The sequence below is a fragment of the Excalfactoria chinensis genome, chromosome 3 (assembly GCF_039878825.1).
Source record: "Excalfactoria chinensis isolate bCotChi1 chromosome 3, bCotChi1.hap2, whole genome shotgun sequence".
Classification (NCBI taxonomy): domain Eukaryota; kingdom Metazoa; phylum Chordata; class Aves; order Galliformes; family Phasianidae; genus Excalfactoria; species Excalfactoria chinensis.
Genome location: NC_092827.1, coordinates 38,509,807 through 38,523,789, shown reverse-complemented (window position 1 = coordinate 38,523,789; position 13,983 = coordinate 38,509,807). Strand labels below are relative to the sequence as shown.

Below are 13,983 nucleotides of genomic sequence, written 5' to 3'. Positions count from 1 at the left end.
AAGAACTAAAGGAGCACATGCAGATTATACCTTCTAAATTTCTGTTACTCTATTATTATATTATATGGTACTATACTTTGCTTTAATTTTGCTTTAGTGAAAACCTCATAGTCAATAAACGAACTGTATACCTGCTACTTATTGTTCTCAGTGGTTCAGTTTACATCTCAAAACATACTAGAAGGAAACCATACAATCTCAAAATACCCAGAGCTGGAAGGGATCCATGAAGATCACCATATCCAACTCCTGACTCCTCACAGGACCACCCAAAAATCAGACCAGATATCTGAGAGTACTGTCCAGATTCTTCTTAGCCCCATGACCACTTTTCTGGGGAGACTATTCCAGTGCGTGATCACCCTCTTGGTGACGAACCTTTTCCTAACACCCTTATTGACTCTCCACTGATGCAGTTCCATGCAGTTCCCTCTGGTCCTGATGCTGTCATCAGAGAGTTGAGATCAGCACTGCCCCTCTACACACCTCATAAGGAGCCATTTACCAAATCTGTAGCCCTTTGGAGGATTTCTAATAGTTTTCTGCTGTTTTTGTACTCTGGTGCCCAAAATTACACACAGAAGTCAAGGCTGCACCAGTATAGAGAACACCATTGTAGTGTAGGAAATGTACACTCCCAGACAAAAGTGCTAAAATTGTTTGGATCAGAATATATATATATTATATATAAAAGAATATATGATATATATATGATATATATAATATATATACCCCAGGCATCTGTACAGACTGGGAGAAGTGATCCTTGAGAGCAGTTCGGCAGAGAAGGACCTGGGGGTATTGATGGACGAGAAATTTAACATGAGCCAGCAGTGTGCTCTTGCAGCTCAGAAGGCAAATGGTATCCTGGGCTCCATCAGGAGAGGGGTGGCCAGCAGGGACAGGGAAGTGATTCTCCCTCTTTGCTCTTGTGAGGCCCCATCTGGAGTACTGTGTCCAGGTGTGGAGCCCTCAGTACAAGAAAGAGGTGGAGCTGTTGGAAAGTGTCCAGAGGAGAGCAACAAAGACGATCAGGGGACTGGAGCACCTCCCCTATGAAGACAGGCTGAGGGAGCTGGGCTTGTTCAGCCTGGAGAAAAGAAGGGTGACCTCATTGCAGCCTTTCAGTACCTGAAGGGAACCTATATCCAGGAAGGAAGTAAACTCTATGAAAGAGCTGATAACAGCAGGACAAAGGGAAATGGATTTAAGTTGAAAGAGGGTAGATTTAGGTTGGATGTTAGGAGGAAGTTCTTTACTAGGAGAATGGTGAGGTCCTGGAACAGGCTGCCCAGGGAGGATGTGGATGCCCCGTCCTTGAATGTGTTCAAGGCCAGGTTGGATGAGGCTCTGGGCAACCTGATCTAGTAAATCTGGAAGTTTGAGGGCCCTGCCAGGAAGGGGGTTGCAGCTTCATGATCCTTGAGGTCCCTTCCAACCCAGGTCATTCTGTGATTCTGTGATATATACCTCACATTTCTAGAACTACTTTGTAGTTTACCACTCTTTCCCTTTGATTTTTATCACAGAACACATTATGTATATGTAATATTGTTTTATTAACTTTTAGCAAGTAGTATATCTATTAATGCTTAATTTTTAGAAAGACCACTTCTCACATACTTCTCACACTCTACACATAATTCTGAAAAACATATATTCTAAATCATAATTTCCTCAGAAACAATCATTCTGATTTTAATACAAAATTTCAATTAGAGCTTTCTGGGTAGGTTTTATAAAGAAACAAGGGCAGCAAGTTTAGTATAGCATACAGATAATCTACTGCTGTCACTCTGGGCAAAACCTACTTTTCTGTATTATCTGATACTTGCAGAATATTTACATCTTTTCATGAATGATAAAATGGAAGTTTTTTGTAGAACAGAAATTCCTAGAAAAAGATTTTGTTATTGCAGTAGAGAGAAAAAAATAAAAGCTGTAGATAGTACTAGAAAGAAAGACAAACAAACAAACAAACAAAAAAAAAACTCTTTGTGTTTTTCTGGAAATATTACAACTGCTCTTGGTATAATATAATTATTAATATTATTTTACCAAGTATCAGAAAGATAATATATGTGTATAATTTCCTAAATGATTAATAATCAATCACCAAAAATTGTAAAGAACTATAGAGCAGAGCCATATCACAGAACTGTACATCAGATTACCCAGGAAATATTAAATGTTTGAAGACACCAATAGATGCCAGAAGATACTGAAATTCAAACTGAAGATAGGATGGTATGTGCATTTATTTAGGAAAAACTAAATTTAAAAAAAAATGTATTTATGACAGATCAGCAAGTTTGCTGGTGACATCAAGTTATGCGATATGGTAGATACATCACAAGGATGTGATACCACCCAGAAGGATCTTAATAAGGATCTTAAGATGGACCCTTGTGAACCGAATGACGTTCAACAAAGCAAAATGCAAGGCTTTGAACTTGGGCTAAGGTAATGCCTGGGGTTCTTCCGGCCCAAGTGCAAAATCTTGCACTTTGCCGTGTTGAACATCATTAGGTTCACCCGAGCCCAGCTTTCCAGCCTGTCAAGGTCCCTCTGAATGGCATTCGTTCCCTCCACCGTATCGACTGCACCACTCAGCTTGGTGTCATCAGCAAACTTGCTGAGGGTGCACTCCATTCCCTCTAGTTAATCTGATAATGCTATGGAACATCATGAATACTTTTAGCTCTTTAGGCAATTAGGATCTTACCAAAACAGAAGATCTGGTGCTGTGTCTGCTTTTCTGATACACAAAACTACTACTGCTTTTTAAAGAGTTCATAACTTTTCTCTGAATTCTCTCTGCTTCTGGCAAGAACTACGCTGTTTGGGTTTACAGACTACAACATATGAATAGATAATTCTGTCAAGTTGCATAAAATATGGATAGGTTGACTTGAACAGATAAGGTCTCAGCATCCTCACAAAATGGCACAAGGAAGAAAGTAAAGTACGGTACTACTGTTTCAGATATAGCTATTAATTTTCCTACTCAAGTTCTATACAACTGCATTAATGTCTTGAGAATTTTCTTCAGGTAGTAAAATATTCATGAATCCATAAAAATTAATACAGAAGACACTGCAGGAAAAACTGAGACTGCTAACAACTGACGCCCTGGTATCAGCCTTGAAAACAAAAATATTCTTGTCTTTTAGGGAAAAAGAAGTAAAAGAACAATTTTAAAAAAAAGCTGGTGGAAAGTAAGGGGGGGAGATCTGTATGTATAAAAGGTGTATATATATATATCAGAAAGGAATTTTCATCATTTAAGCACAACCATTTAAAACTAAAATGTCTACAGTAACTTTGTACTACATTAAAAGTCCCAACATCTTCTACACATCTTACATTGAACTGTACTTGTAATTACTGACCTGTAATAAGTCCAAATGTATCCAAAATTAGGCAACATTTCAAAATCATCACAAGTTACGTGATTCAAAGAAAAATATGATTTAGCAGTTCTGGAAAGATAAACACATCTCTGTAAATTAAGAGAGAGGAACATATTATCTCAGGATAGAGCTCACTCTTTAGGAGCAAGTCACTGGTAAATCTTGCATTACATGTGGTTGGATAGCTGTTGCTAATTTGTATTCCCAGATAAGTCCATAAAAATTTTTCTTCAATAGTTATGAAACCTAATGCTCAGGTAACAAAGATTCTCTCCTGATAGTGCTTTACCTCCTACTGCTCTATTGATAGACTTTCTCCCTTGATCTTTCTTGTAAATCAATACTGGTTCTTGACATTTCAATTGTAATTATCATCATTAGAGAAATTTCAAACAGATAATTAAAAAATATATATATATATTCTCAAGGAGTTTTGACCAAAATTAAAAGAACCATATGCTAAAATCCACAAGATAAAGAAAAGCAAACTGTTATATATGTAAAAAATTGAAAACCTGTTTGTAATCTTTACTTCTGGAATCCTCTCCCTTGTCTAATCTTGTGTGCATCAATATATTTTCACTCATTCATCATCCTTATGATTTTTTTTTGTCTCAGAGACTGGTAGTTATGATATAAAGACTAACAAATCTAAAAAGTTTTTTCTTGAACTGCATTGTGTCCAAGCTAAACTTCAGTCTCTATACATTTCATTTTACTGTTTTGCATTTCGTGGTTTCACTTCATTCTTCCATTTGCATATTTCAAACCTAATCCATTTATTTATTTATTTATTTATTTATTTTATTTTAACCTAATTCAGACTTTTTTTTTTTTTTTTTTTTTTTTTAGTATTTATTTCCAGGGCATCACACGGCCTTTCATTATTTTAAAAAGGATATCCTACTTCTGCTTTTTATATATACTAGATAAATTTTCAGGACTTGGGAAATGGGAGTATGAAGAGTATAAAAAAGGTGATGCCTGAAATATTTATTTTGCAACATGGTAGTTGATTCTCTTCATTGCATCTACCATGGTATTTTGGTACCTATTTCCTATGCTGAAGGTAACTTTGGACTGCAATGGCCTCAGCTTCATAAAGAAAATACACAATAACAAATGAACACCATTTTGTTTCCAGCCTGACATGAAAGCATACACATGCAGTTTCAGGCTGATGACTGAATATCCCTATGGGTTGTTCAATGTATGTGTGCTTGTGACTACTACAGTACCACTGGATTGTTTAAGAGGAAAATGTAGTCACTGATAGAATCCTAGCTGGAAATTTGATTAAGCTGCCTAAATACAGGCATGTAGTACCATCTGAAATACTCAAAGGTATTTGACACATCCACGGAAGGCAGGTAGACATGACTATGAATTTAAAAGAGACCTGTGCTCTTCTCGAAGGTTGGGTGGGGCCAGGAACAATATTCTGTGGTATTTGAAAAGGCACTAAAATTGAGTCCATGGTGTTCTAGATAGGCTTGGCACATGAGCCCAACTAAGATAAGAAACAGTTTGTTACAGCTCAGTGAAATGAGGAAAAAATTATATATAAGAAGATGCAATATATTTTACTAGACAAGTCGATGTATATGTGTAGAAATTGAAATCATTCAGGCACATTGCCTTCCAGCATTTTCAGCAAAGAATTTATGCCTTGAAGCTTGCTTATTTATATCATCTGTGTCAAATGTCCAAGTAATTAGTAAATATTAACTGTAACAGAAAATATAACACATGCCTGCTTTTCACGATGTACGGAAATAATGAGCATAGTTTACCACACTATGATCAAATTAACCACTTAAATATTCTGAGGTATATTGACATACTATTTTCAGTCTTTATGTTTTTTCAACAGTCACCATTATTAGCTACAGATTTTTGCCAGTGATAAACAAGAGCCTGTATGTCACACACATAAAAATCTATATGGCCATCCATAATTTTTCCTGTCTTTCACATCATTGTTGTCACTGTTAAAATGTATCATCTACCACCTCACTGTGCTCATATCCACTATCTGATCTCCATAAACATTCAGCAAGCATCAGTGAATGTCAACAGGTGCTATTTTTCGATTACACCCTTTTGCTACACACACACTTCCATGTTAGATGCGATTTTGGTAGACTTCCCCTCTGCTGCCATCTGTCACATGCCAACAAAATGTAACATAATATTAGTAGGTAGCTTCAGTCTCTACTACCATACCTCCAATATCCTGCTCTGACCTCATGGTGCAACATAATAAAATAGGAGGCATTATTTTCAGAGCAGACCTTGTATATTACCATATTTAATCACTAATATATGGATACCTGTAGCAAAAGCAAAACAAAGGCTAGTCAATTTATACATGTACTGTGATTTCCATAGGATCTGGAGTTTACCCTCAATATAGGCTTAATTCATACTGTTGAGTACATATCCACAGTAACTAACAGGTAGTGCCACTGTGAAGCTGATAAGCACACAGTAAGGTCTAAATTTCTTGTTCTTTTCACTCCAGAAATTAAATGATTTGCATTGTTCCTTATATCAAAGCTCCACTGTCACCATTTCATGTCCTACAACTGCAAACACAGTGGTTGCTAGAATGGTTCATTCACAGAAACGTCTGCTGATTACCAGCTTTCACTGCTTACGCTGCTTTGAACAAGTGCATTCTTTACTCATAACAGAAAAGAAACAGAATAAAAGTAATACCACATTTTGTTCACCTTTCCTGAAAATTTATAATAAATACAGTGCATAAATGAATGAATTGTGGTTGGACTTGATGATCTTTGAGGTCTTTTCCAGCCTGGGTAATTCTATGATTCTATAATTCTATGGCAAAACTGAATTTCAAAATGCTTCACTTACGAAAACTCTTCTTGGATACAGGTGATCATGATTTATTGGGTTGAGGTCCTTGGACTTTAAATTTCATACAGTGAAGATACTTGAATATTTCATGAGTAAAGACACTTACATTCCTATTTCAAAAAAAAAACCCATGCTCTTGCTGGCCTTACAGACTATGTATAAGCTATTTCAGGTTCCTAAATTCTGACATTTTCCTACTAGTTGTTTCTCTCAGTAACTTTGTGATGATCTAGCGGGAGAGTTCTAACATGCAGACATTATATAAGGATTACTATATTTAAAAATATCTGCATATATCCTCAAACACATTTTATGCCTTCCACAGGAGCTGCAATTTATTTCTGCTAAATGCTACAAAACACTTGAACATATCTTTGCTTCAAGTACAGGTCTTCAAGTTTCTGAAAGATCTTGTCTCCTAAAATAATAACAAAAACTACAAGCAGGAGTCAAATATTTAAAAATGAGATCAATTTTCAAAATATATTACATATCATTTCTAAAACATCTCATAGCACAAAACCTTGCATAATCCCTAAACTCATGAAGTTAAAAGTGCCTAGGGGAGATTCCTAGCTTGTAATGCAGCAATCAGCAGTTGTTTAGTATTTTCTTTGAAGTACACAGTTGCTGCCACACTGTTTTACTGAACACATCTCAGCAAATCCTGAAAATCCCTTTTGCTAGTGGGATAATTATAAAGTTGTCTGGGTAACAAACTCTCCTCTTTGAAGCTCTAAATCACAATCTGTGGCTGATTTTCTGAAATGAACATTTCTCTTTACTTTTATAGATTTTTTCACCCTCATGAATCCTAGCTGCTCTTTGTTCTCATCAGATCCTTCTGTCCAGTAACTGTGCCTGCTAGCTGCCTCAGATATAACTTCCTCTCGCTTGTTAGGTACAAATTAGAAATTGCAGTTTCACAAACATCCTCCTGCTGTTAAAAAAATTAAATGACTGATTTGTAACAAGTTATTCGCTAAATTGAAAGTCCTCTTCATATCCTATATAATAACTTCATCATTAAATTAAAGAGATTACCATATCAAATCATATACACAAACAAATATGAAGTCATTTCTTATTCTAAAGAAATGAAAACATGCTCTAGGGAATTAGCAGGAACAAACGCAGATGCATAATCTTTTAATATGTATAGGTAAGCACCTAATCTTCATTAAAACACCAATTCAGCAAGTAAAATGTCACACTTGCACTGAATCTATTTTTCACCTCCAAGTAACCATAAAGACAAAGAAAACAATTTTAATAGAACTTTCTTCTTCATGGTACAGAATCTTATCTATTGTAATAATGCTACTATTTAAATGACTTAGTACAGTTATGACGTATCCTGATGTGAAGGAGGAAGTAGGTCAAATGAAGTTAGTCATTTGACCATTCAACTTCAGAAGCATGTTGAAGGAAAATCCTGCATGTATCATAAAGTTTTGTTTTATTTGGGAGAAATGTAACCAAAGAATATAGTGTGTGTGTGTGTCTGGTGGGGGGGGAGAAAAAAACAAACAAACAAACAAACAAAAAAATTATATGAAATACTAGTACTACTAATAGTGTACATTTCCAATTTTGCATCTCCCTGATTTCCTGAGCTATTAACTAAGAGCTCAGTTTTAATATCACTTTGTTAAAATCTTTTCTTAGCTTCTGCAGTATTTTTTTTACTCATGCTTCTTAGACCACACTTTTCACCTAACAATAAAAATGAACCGGAGACACATGGTTTCAAACTGTACAAAATGTTTTTTTCAGTAGGACACTGAATATGGCAACCCCTTGTCCTTTGATAGCAGTAGAAGGATACTCTCAGTATTATTACTGTCTAACTATCTGATGTGGGAGCTACTTCAATTTTCATTTAAATCTTTAGTAAGCCTTGTTTTTATCATGCATAAAACTGGACCACTTCTTTAAATTCCATTTTCTAGCAACTTCTAAGCAGCAAGTGCCGTGATTTCAGTCTTCTCTCGTCCTATTAATACTTTATTTTATTGTCTACAATTTCAAAAAGTATACTTTTCTACTGTATTATCTTAATCAAATTATTTTAATATGATTCAAAGAGGTTTATCTTAAAGCAGGCCAAAGCACTCTGGTGGTTATCAGATTCTTTCACTTGATTATAATTGACTATTTAACATGACAATTATGCACCAGTCATATTCATTACAGAAATTTTCAACTATAATAGTTTAATATTACTGAAAATACACCATTGTCGACCATTCACACTTAAATAGCCTCTACCATTTTTTCCTTTAACAATGTGCATTACAATCATGGAATCATAGAATGTCTTGCTGTTAAATTCAACAAAACTCCTGAAACTACTAAATTAACATTCACGACCACAAAACTAAGACGAGCATTCAGATAAACTAGACTTCATAAGAGAATCATGGGATTTGGATTTTGAGAGCCTACTTAGTGGATGCCTTTTTGTGATCAGAGGAAACAGAGAACAAACAAAGTCTATAATATATTTAATATATGAATCTGTTGGGTGTTTAAATATGGAGAATCATTTAGGGAAAATCACCTACACTTGTAGAAATTTACATTATTCTCTCTTTCCGTTTCATTTAAAATTCCAAAGAAAATATCATTTCAGCATTTTTATTGAATCATGCTAAAGGTTTAGTTTACAATGAATATCCTAGACAGCTCTTCAGAGGGAATGCCCTGCCTATTCTTTAAATTAAAAATAAATAAATAAATAAATAAATAAATAAAAAATCATTTCAAAGTAAATTTCCTTAGATTTATTTCCTTATCTAAGGAAGGCTACACATGAGCTACTACAAATTTCAAATTTTTATTCATAAAGATTTTTTTTCTTTATCATTCATGAAGTGTTTTTGTAAATTAGATTAAGATTTCTTACACAGAAATATACCATGAGTCCATCCTTGGTATGTAAAAATGCTCTATATTTTTGAACTTGGTATTTAACAGCATTCTCAGTTTCTACTAAAACTGGCTTTCATTTGCTGAGAAATACATTCCATTTTGGAGAGGAGCTTGAAAAACACACTATGACCAGAAAGGTAAGGCAGAATATTTGTATGAAATATTGTATTATAATAATTATTATTTTAAAAAATACAAAAAACAGATATACAACCACACAAGAGAAATAACAATGGAAAAGAGAAATCACAGTGTTCCATTCTGCACAACAGTCTACAAAGTGTATCAGGCACAAAAATTGTCTGAGGAAACCAGATATTGATATTAACTATAGTGTATCCAAGTACCACAGTGCTTCCCTGCACCTGCCATATATCGCTACTAAAGTGATCATTAAAACATAGAATTAATAATCAGATTACTACAAAGCACACTTATTCCTGCCTAAGATGAAAGCAGATAGCTAAATCATATGATTACAAAGGCAATTAGAAATGAATACTTTGTGTTAATTAAGCAGCAGAACTTGTTAGGTCATCTTAATTATGAATACTAAGTTCTGATTTGAGGCATAAAGCACTGTGGAAGATAAATAGCAAAACAGTAGAGTTCTGAACTTATATCACTCTATTCACAATCCGTTTTGAATGATGACTGTCATATATAGGTGTAGGTATACACTTATATTGTTTTATTGTGTCTGTTTTACCTTCTAAGTATGTTCTGCTTGGACAGACAAGGTAGTAAGTCAGGTATACAAAAGTAAAGTCTTTTGCTCCTCTGTTTTACAGTATAACTTCATGTTAAAGCAGTAGATGCTACAACAGGGCTGCATAAAAATATTCACTGTTCATTACGGATGTAAGTATGAATGAAGGATGAAGTAGACAAGATTTTTTTTTCAAAGCCCGTACAAATGAAATTTGGCAGTCAAAAACAGGAGAATAAAGTATTTCTGCTCTGAGAAATATATACCTTACCTTTTATAATTTATTTATTTATTTATTTATTATTATTTTATTTTATTATTATTTTGCTATTAAGCAAAATTTTGCTACTATTTTTCTGGACAAACTACCACCATTAGCAACCGATGAAAATAGAACAACTTTTCCAGATCTATCTGTATCACTTAAATAGAGTATTCCTTAGCAGCAATCAATATCTGTGCAGAATCTTTAATTCCTCAGTGTATTTCTGTCTTTAAATACACATTAACTACAGTGAGACGGAGGTCAAACTTGTCTAACCAAACAACTATTGACAGTCAATAAAATGACTTATTTTATTCCACAGAGAATAGAAAGAGTTTTGTGCAAAGATGTCAAGACATACATATATTTTATGTCTTCCGAAACTATTTCTTTAAAATTCATTTGTTTATGTCTTTTCTGCTTCTAAGTGCTAGATCCTAACATCTTTTTAACCCCTTAAAACTTGTGAAATTTATTTGCCTTTAAATATGCTTTAAATTCTATTTGTACATCTCAAGTACCTAAAACTAATGTAATCAAATAAAAAAACTAAATGTAATCAAATTACATTTTGATGCTTCACCTCCATAAACAGTCCCCATAAAATATTCACTAGTTAGTATGAATATTAGTATGAATTTATCTTTTTCAGTCCTGAGAAAAAACTATTGCTGTAATGTACAGTCTTGTGCAGTAACATGCTAGCAAAAATGAGCATCTGCATCACAACTCAATCTTTTCTAAGAATGTCACTTTATTTACAGCACCTCAAAAAACAAAATCATGATAATGGCTCCTCAAGCTCTATTCCAGTTTTTATCACTCCATAATTTTATTGACCACAGCCCAGTGTTTTGATAATGTAACCGCTGCCACTGATCTCAGTAACCATTAAAATGTTTCAGGACAATTATTTTTTTGATCAGTGTCTAAAATATATAGATTCAATCAGTGAGATGAATTGCTATAATTTACTTTGAAAAAGTTAAAATTCAAGGAATTAAAGTATTAATGCAAACAAGCACAAAACAATGCCTTTAAATCGTAGTAGAATTCTTTGCAATTTTCATAAATGTTTAAAAAAAGAATTATGTAGAAATGAAATAGAAAACATTAGAGAGCTATCTAAGTGAATAAGAGAAATTATAAACAAAGAAACATGGTAATTTAGCTTGACTTTGGCTGGGATTTGACATGGTGCTACACTATTTTCATCAATATTATGTCTTCAGCCATTACAATATTAAAATAAAATCCCAGTTATTGCCTGTATAATAATCACAATAATATTTGGCCCCATATCTCAAAATTTTTTTAGTTACGGAAATGAAAAGTTGGGATGGTAGGGAATATGTTCACAAGAATATACAAAAAGAATAACTAAGCACTGATATTCATACCGTCATAAATCCATCCAGCAAACCTGAATCAGGTTTAGGAGGTGCTTGCAGTCGCTCCATAGACCACTTTTCAATGATAGATGAGACTTGGCTATTTTCCGTGTTTAAAATTCTGAATCCTGTCATATTAACACCACTATACCGATAGGGTTCCACATCTAAGGCAAACAGGTCCTGAAAAGAATAAACATTACATAAATATTTTTGATACACTGCATTTTCATCTTTGAGACCAAGATACAGTACTACAGTTGCTGCATATGCAAGGAAATATGCAAGGAAATGTTAATTTGGAGGACTGCATATGTCAAATATGAACTCAGCCAGCCAGCAATCTGGCTAACAGAAGAACAACTTCAATTGCTTTCACCAAAAAACAAAACAAAACAAAACAAAACAAAAAAAAAACAAACAAAAAAAAACCACCAAAAATCCAAACATTTTTTTTAGGAAATGTTACACTTAGTAGCAGAACTATGAGCTCCAACAGAAATGACTTCTGTTTTAATCTTTTGGCCCACAATGTCAGAGGCAGATTTTGATGGTATGGCAGCAGAGGCTGAACTTTTACACCAGTATTCTATTAAATTTTGTTGAAGTGCAACAGAGGAGATCAGAGAGGAAGTCTGACAAAATAGTGTCTGGCATGGAAATGCACATGAGAAGGCAAGAGAATTAATTGAAATCCACCATGCTGAAAAAATGACATCCACTGACATTCATCAATGCTTGCTGAATGTTTATGGGTACCAAACAGTGGATGTTAGTACACTGACATGATGGTTAGTACATTTTAACAGGGGAGGCAGTGGTGTGAAAGACAAGACACATCCTGGATGGCCATGCAGATTTTTATGAGGGCAGCATTCAGACTCTTAATCATCACTGGTGAAAATGCATAACAAATGGTGGTGAATAGGTTGAAAAACAGTGCTTTGTATTTGTGAATTCACACTATCGAATGGTGGTGTATTCTTGGTATCTACTGTAGTTTCCACAGAAGCAAATAGGAGGCATAACTTTCTGAGCAGCCTAACTATATCTACTCTACTAGTAGTTAGAAATGTTCCAGTAGGCATAAATATTACTACCAATCTCTAAACCTTTTTTTTTTTTTTTTTTTTTTTTGGCTTACCAGAAACAGACATTACATGATAAACAGAGCAGAATTCCAGAGTGTTGTATGAAAGTTATTTATCTTTACGCATTTGAATGAGAGGAGGAAACAGGAAGACTGCATGTGGCCTGCACCTTTTGAAGCTTTTGAACACAGGTTCAATTTAACCAAAAGCACCTTTTGTATCTACCAATCATGCCTGCAAATACAGACTTATTTTTGATTAGAAATTTCTCCCTACAAGCGTGACATTTGCCAATTGATTAAGTTTCAATATTTGATGAAGAAAATACCCATGACTCATTTGGTTTACCTAAGCACATTCAGTGAATTATCATTCGTTTTACTTCTTGGCTTTGCTATTTCCTTTTAAATATTATATTTCTGAGTGACATAATGAGACATTACTGCCAAGCAATATATTTCTAGTTTCAGAGAAGACAGAAATTGTCTAAACTTTGTCTGTAATATCCTTTTTAATTTTATTTAATTAAATGTTAATAATAATTATTATTAGATAATTATTAAATAATAGTAAAAAAATTAATTTTAATAGTTTAGATTTTCATGAAATAGTAGTTTATTTGTACTGTTTCCCTGAATATAATTATTTACTGACTAGAACTGAAGAAGACACAGTACCATACCATGGAAAACCAGAATATAACTCAGTATCATATATTAAGAAATAGTTAATACTAATTTCCCTAAAAATCAACCACAGATACCAGGCACTGTTTTCAATTAGAAGTAGTAATTATGAGACCATTTTCTTCATATGACACTTGAGATGCACAGGGGTCAAAAGTTATATATTTACAAATAACCTAACTCATTCCCTCTTTTTAAAGAAACAAAACATTTTTATTTTATTTTTTTCAAATGAAAGACTGACTAGAACCCTCATGAAAATTCTCTCTATTTTTGCTTTGAAAAAACTCAGATGCAATGGTTTAATACAAACATACTCGTTTACACACTGGAATATAATAAATATACAAAACAATATTATATTAAGATATTACAAATACACACAGGTTGGTGTATTAATCAGCTAGAGCATTAGACCCTGAATCAATCATGGGAGAGCACACAGCAGACTGCTATAAACACTGTGGCTGGAAAATTTATTTGACAGGACTTTCAACATGTCAGGTAAGAAGCAATTAATATATCAAAATAAGTATTTTCTGATGCAAGCTCCAAAGCTACACTGCAAAATCAGAATCTATAATCTGCCTATGCACATTAAAATATTGTTT

General features: G+C 33.8%; 1 protein-coding gene across 2 annotated transcripts in view; it reads right to left on the bottom strand.

The window, feature by feature from the left end:
• The window catches only part of GRIK2 (glutamate ionotropic receptor kainate type subunit 2), a 356,468-nt gene that overhangs the window by 189,849 nt on the left and 152,636 nt on the right, over window positions 1-13,983 (bottom strand). For both annotated transcript variants that reach the window (XM_072333341.1, XM_072333342.1), the window contains exon 7: window positions 11,605-11,778. In XM_072333341.1, the coding sequence (XP_072189442.1) occupies window positions 11,605-11,778 (174 nt within the window). The remainder of the gene's footprint in view (window positions 1-11,604; window positions 11,779-13,983) is intronic.